Source organism: Tupaia chinensis, unplaced genomic scaffold, assembly GCF_000334495.1.
Source record: "Tupaia chinensis unplaced genomic scaffold, TupChi_1.0 Scaffold000264_1, whole genome shotgun sequence".
NCBI classification, from domain to species: Eukaryota; Metazoa; Chordata; class Mammalia; order Scandentia; family Tupaiidae; genus Tupaia; species Tupaia belangeri.
This window is the reverse complement of record NW_006159744.1, coordinates 1,512,426-1,518,950: the sequence shown is the minus strand read 5'-3', so window position 1 is coordinate 1,518,950 and position 6,525 is coordinate 1,512,426. Positions and strand designations below refer to the sequence as shown.

The window sequence follows — 6,525 nt, the reverse complement described above, 5'->3', positions numbered from 1 at the left end:
AAAAAAAAAAAAAAAAAAGAAGGTAGTTTCAATAAGAGGATTCATATTCTGTTAAGACAGTCAAATCCAAATAGGAATATATCATAAACACTGTTTTGCAACTTAATGGTATAGCTTGAAGATCTTACTATATGAATACATTAACATCCTCTTTAGTGTAACCTAAGAGTATTTAAAACTTACCTTAAAAGACCAAGCAACCCAGATGAGTTTTATGAAAGGATATGCACATACACACAGTAACACCACCGGCAGAAGTAAGCCACTTGAAAATGAAACATTCCAATTCAAGTTAATAAGTACTTGGGGATCAGATCTGACCCTAAGTTTGAGATTTAATAAGTGCCAAAACTAAGCTTTATGAAAAACCAACAATGGTCTCAATATCGAGAAAAGAAAAATGTAGAGGATAGGAAAACGTTCCCTTGTGTAGTTTTTGTACATTCGAAAGTAATAGAATGAAATGGATGCTTTCCGACAATGCAGTGGAATGGAGAATTATTAAGACCATCCAATTATAAACCCTGGCTGCTGGCATCTTTGCTCCAATTAAGTAAATAAAGCATTTTATTTCAGTTTCACTGAGTTATACATTGAAAAATATTGAAATACATTGAAAAATACATTGAAAAAAACCTGCTGGGGTTTTTTTTATACAAGTTAGTAATTGCAGTTTTAACACTTTTTTTTACTCTTTCCTCTGTTTGTGTATGTCTAAACAATGGTGTTTCTCACTCCAGTGACGCTATCAGCATTGTAAAAATCCTAATCACTAGAGACTGGCATTGCCATCAGATGATTCAGATTCATTTGTTAGTTGGCTTTAATACTAAAAGAGCTTTTCATACCACAGAAATAGACTCGAATAATCATAAGCATATAATTAAACACCGTAAACAAACACATGACATAAAACAGGAGTGTGCCTTTTGAGATGAAACTGTCTCGTGCTTTTGTGCACTTAGTGATCACTGCATTTAAGCATCATTAATGAAGTGTTAGAAATTCACATTAGTACAGTTGAGATGTCGTCTTCTTTTCTTTAATAGGTTTGTAAAATATGCCCGACTAATAAGCGTTTCTTGGATGTTACAGACTTCAGTAGCCCTAAAATGGCTGATTTCTATGACAAGTAAGTGCTAGAACAGATGAAAAGAATTTAATCTACTTTTAAAAAATGCATTGCTGTAGTGATGTAGGCTTAATTAATCTTTTTTTTTTTTTTTATTCTTCTAGTTTAAACGTACATCAACAGCAAGGCCTGGGAGTCTACCTGAGGGCCTGGGAGGGAGGGAGACTCAGCCTTGGGCAGCTATAGCATGTCAGTGTTCTTTAAACCTGAAATTATGATCCAAATCTGCAAAAGGCAACTTCTTGAACTGTGGCCTCTATTTTCACCCAAAGAACTCTCATTCTGATGTGATGCACAGGCCTGGGTGGCTTCAGGCTTTGGCTTGCTCTCATTTTTTCTCTCCTCCATCTGGTCAGACTTGTGTGTCTTGTCAAGATGATTATCCTAAAAACAGTTTTCCTGACACTCTGTCTCATTTTCTTCTGCTGGTAGAAGTTGCTAAAGAAGAGTGTCTGTGTGATTTTTTGTTCAGGCCAAGTCTCTGTCCACTCATCAAAGAGAAGAAGGGATCTGGCTAGTGTTTTTTGTTTTTCTCACAGATTGCCACATACCCAGCTTCTTCCCTCAAAGTAGGTTGATAGTTTCTGTTCAGACTGTTATCTGCCTTCTTCAGCTCCTCTGCACTGTCATCATAGAAAGCTAAAGTATGTAGGTTCCTGGCATTTTCTTCATTTTGCTCCTAATGGTTTTGGTTTTAGGTAATATTTCTCCAAGTGTCATGTTTGAGTTTGGACACTCTCCTATTGGCTGTGCTGAGTGTTTGTTCTTTGCTATTTCTGTTGTTTCTCATCCAGCTTGGGGGCTGGGCTTCTGCATTCTGCCCCAAAATTTCAATTACCAGAATGTGTGTGTTCTCCAAGGGCATGGATCTTATTTTATGATCTGCTTTCTGTCAGTTCTAGACTATTTTCAAATAACAGATGGCTCTTTCCCCACAGTTTTAGGTGAATGTTGAATATGGTGTATCATATCAGGACCCCACAGGTCTTTGGAAACTGTATGTAGTTGAATATGCAGGTCTAAGAGAGTGAAAGGTTAGGGGAATGGATGTTTCCTTTATAACTCACAGCTCTTTCTCCAGGTGAATAGACCCTCTATCTAATGTATGGTCTCTCCCATCCACCCAGCTCCCCACTGAAAGCTGTCTCTATTCACCCTAAGTTTGAGATTTAATAATTGCCAGCCTCAGATATCAGTCAAGCACTAAAAACAAAGAAAAGAGGCAACAGCAGTATTTTCATGGTGTACTCCCAACTGAAACTTCATATGCATGTCTTAGTGTTCTCTTGTCTCCACAGAAAGACTTGATCTGGGTGACTAGTTGGACCCTCTGGATCAGGACTTCTCCATAAAGCTGTCCAATATTGCTATCGGTGTCTTGACTGTCTCCTGAGGTCAGATACCTGCCAGGCTCTGTCTTGTGAGGATGTGGAATACCTTCTTTCTCCCCTCAACTAAGAGTCAAAGTTTGGTAGACGTATTGAAAGGGCCTATTTGGTAAACTCCCAATGAGTTCTCAAAGACCTCTGGGGCCAGTTCTCAAAATAAGTCTTATTCCACCACAGCATACATGTAAGTGATGCTCCTGGAGGCTACACTGCATGGAATATGACAGGAGAATAGGGCATTGTGCATGGGAAACCGTTCACAGTGGTTCAGCCTCAAAAAGCCCCAATCCTTGCCTTTCTGAGTCCAGTTTGATGGGGCACCTAACACTGGCAAAGGATGTTGGTAGAACTCATAACATGCCTCAATATTTTTTTTAGAGAGAGAGAGGTTTTTGCTATAGGGCATGTTTGCTTGCCAGAGAGACAGAGAGACAGAAAGTGAGAAATCAACCGCCCCTCCCCCCCCAGGGGGGATGGTCACACCACAATCTCTTCTCCATTCTTCTCTTGGGATTTTGGGCATGCACCTGGTGGGAGTTTTAAATGACTGGGTTAAAACTGGTGGGGGTTTTATTGGGTTCAGAACTCAAAACACGGTCAACTGGGAGTCTAGCAACGTAACTATTACTCCATCTGTTGGTCCCAACATGCCTCAATCTTTACTCTGAGATTTGCTGTTCAGAGACTGGGTTGGGGGGTTGTTTTAGATATTCTGGTCAGAATCTCACCTTTGAGACCTTCGAGGAAGGAGGTGCACTGCTATGTAAAACCTTCATGTGAGAGGCCAGAATTCATTGGCTTATGTGGTCACCAATTCCTCGAGAAAATCATCCCAGCAAACTACTTTCTCTTTTCAGATGGAGTTGTTGACCACATTTTCCACCACTTGAAGTGAGGTCCCACCCAGTTGGTTGCTTGATGTGTTTAGAAAGCTGTTTTATTGACTTTAACAATAATGGGTTCTAAATAATTGTAACAATTCATCAAAGACTTGAAAGAATCTTTATTTGGAAGTATTCTATTTTGAGGGGTGAAGGATTGAAGTTTTCATACCTTTTTGGGAGAAGCAAAAATGCATTAAGTTGTATCTATCATTTTTCATACATTGAAACTCAAGTCTGATTGCAGATCGAATAAATTAGAGTGGGTTCTAACATTAGACACTATCGGCCTGCAGTTATCCTGCATTTTCTCAGCAAATAACATAAGACAAGTAGGACATATTCCCTATTAATCTGTTTATAACACATTTGATAGAGTTGATTTTTGGTACACAGAACAATCTTTTTTTTTTTTTTTTGCAGAAAGTGGATTGTCTGGGAAATACCAGGTCTCAGCATGGTTTTCTCAGAGACTCCGTGACATCAGAAGCACTTCTTTCTACATCCATATTTTAATTAATTATTTCCTTCTTATCATCATCATTATGATTTATACATTCAACTGCTATACATCATTTAGATTGTAAAGAGGCTTTACCCAGCAGGAGATACACCTCTATATCCATATTTTAAGAGGGTTAAATTTTAAAAGCTACAGAATCATAAGGAAGGAATTGTATGTACTGGGTGTGATCTGAAATGAATACTACATGCTAAATACTAAATACTTATTTATGTATTTGATGTATTTGTTTCTCTCCAGAAGATGTAGAAAAGGTGTTTCCTAAATCATATATTTTTTTCAGGATGAGCCATTTGTATTTCTCTGGACTAAACTAAAAGGTACAGTGCCTGTTGCTATGTGGCCTCAAATACCAGGATACAATCAGGACTAATTTCTTGCCATTGGAAGGCTTATTGTCTAGTGAGAAGAGAAAGTAGTTATAAATTATATACATCTCATTTGATGAATTGGATAAAAAAATTCACATGGATATATTCTGCAGGATTCAGTGATCACAAGCATACTTTGTAGGCTTGGTAGCTTGGTATAAAGCAAGTTACAAAAATTTTTTTGGTTTTCTAGTTTATATAAAAGTTATTTTTACACCATAATGTTCTATTAAGTTTGCAGTAGTGCGATGTTTTAAGAAACAACGTATATATCTTGGGAACCAGCAGTTAGCGTAATGGCTGTGTCGCTGGACTCCCACGTAGTCGACCGCAGTTCGTGTCCCGGACCCAGTGGCTTAAAACTCACGCTGGGTGCGTGTGCGTGCCCAAGATCCCAAGAGGAGAATGGAGGAGAAGGGATTGCGGCGTGACCATTCCCCCTGGGGGGTGATTTCTTGCTTTCTGTGTCTATGTCTCTCTCTGTCTGTCTGGCAAGCGCACATGCCCTATAGTGAAAACCTCTCCAAAAAAAAAAAAAAAGAAAGAAACAACGTACATATCTTAATTAAAAAATACTTTCATTGCTAAAAAATTCTAACAATGATCTGAGCCTTCAGCAAGTCATATTCCCTTTTGGCAGTGGAGGGTCTTGCCTTGTCGATGGCTGCTAACCAATTGGAGTGGCAGTTGCTGAAGGTTGAGAGTAGTTATGGAAAATTCTTAAAATAAGGCAACAATGAAATCTTCTGCATTGATTTATTCCTCCTTTCATGAAAGATTTCTCTCCAGTAGGCACTATTGTTTGGTGGCATGTTTTACACTGTAAAAATTCTTTCAAAATTGGAGTCAGTCCTCTCAAAAACAGCCATTGCTTTATCAACCAACTTTCTGTAATATTCTAAGTCCTTTGTTGTCATTTCAACAACAGTCACAGCATCTTTTTTTTTCTTTTTCTTTTTTTTTTTTTTTTGGAGGGTTTTTTGCTACAGAGTGTGTGCGCTCACCAGAAAGACAGAGAGAGACAGAGAGATAGAAAGCGAGACATCACCCCCCAGGGGGCATGGCCACGCTGCAATCCCTTCTCCTCCATTCTCCTCTCGGATCTTGGGCACGCATGACATTCACAGCATCTTCACCATAAGTAGATTCCATTTGAAAAAACCACTTTGCTCATCCATAAGAAGTGACTGCTCACCTGTTAAAGTTTTATCATGAGACTGTAACAATTGAGTCAGATCTTTAGGCTTTGCAGCTAATTCTAGTTCTCGCTAGTTCTACCATATCTGCAGTTACCTCCTCCACTAAAGTCTTGAACATTAAAGTCATTTAGGAGAGCTGCAATCAACTTTTCCTAAATTTCTATTAATAATGGTATTTTAACTTCCAAGAGTCACAAATGTTCTTAATGCCATTTAGAATAGTATGTCCTTTCTAAAAGGTTTTTAATCTCCTCTGCCCATATCTATCAGAGAAATTACTATATATGGGAACTATGGCCTTACAGAATGTATTTTTTCAATAATAAAACTTGGAGATCAAAATGGCTCCTTGACCCATGGTCTGCAGAACTGTGTGGTGTTAGCAGGCATGAAAATGACATTAATCTCTTTGTATACTTCCATAAGAGCTCTTGAGTGACTAAATGCACAGTCAATGAACAGTAATATTTGGAAAGAACCTTTTCCCCTCAATAGTAGGTTACCTCAGTAAGCTTAAAAACACTCAGTAAACACTAGTAAACAGATGTGCTTTCATCCAGGCTTTGTGTTTCCATTAGTAGAGCAGAGTCAGTACACTTAGCATAATTTTGAAGGGCCCCAGGATTTTCAGAATGATAAATGAGCATAGGATTCACTTTCAAGTCCCCAGCTGCATTAGCCCCAAACCAAAGGGGACAGCCTATCTTAAGAAGCTTCAAAGCCAATCATTGACTTCTTTCTAGCTATGAAAGTCCTAGATGGCAATCTTGTTATAACAGAAGGTTTTCTAATCTAAATTGAAAACCTGTGGTTTAGTGTAAACACATCTATCAATGATTTTGGCTAGATTTACTGAATAACTTGCTGCATCTTCTACCTCTTGCTACTGTACCTTGTACTTTTATGTTTTGTAGATGGCTTCTTTTTTTTTTTTTTGGAGAGGTTTTCGCTATAGGGTGCGTGCGCTCGCCAGACAGACAGAGAGAGACAGAGAGACAGAAAGTGAGAAATCACCCCCCAGGGGGGATGGT

The 6,525-nt window shown here is 38.6% G+C and overlaps 1 protein-coding gene across 5 annotated transcripts in view; it reads left to right on the top strand.

Annotated features, from left to right (window-relative positions):
* LOC102481111 (uncharacterized) overlaps positions 1-6,525 on the top strand; it is an 86,837-nt gene that overhangs the window by 32,469 nt on the left and 47,843 nt on the right. For 3 of the 5 annotated variants that reach the window (XM_006149484.2, XM_006149491.2, XM_006149483.2), the window contains one exon: positions 1,050-1,132. The exons of the other annotated variants lie outside the window; for them this stretch is intronic. In XM_006149484.2, coding sequence (XP_006149546.1) covers positions 1,050-1,132 — 83 coding nt within the window. The remainder of the gene's footprint in view (positions 1-1,049; positions 1,133-6,525) is intronic. 5 annotated transcript variants of the gene reach the window in all.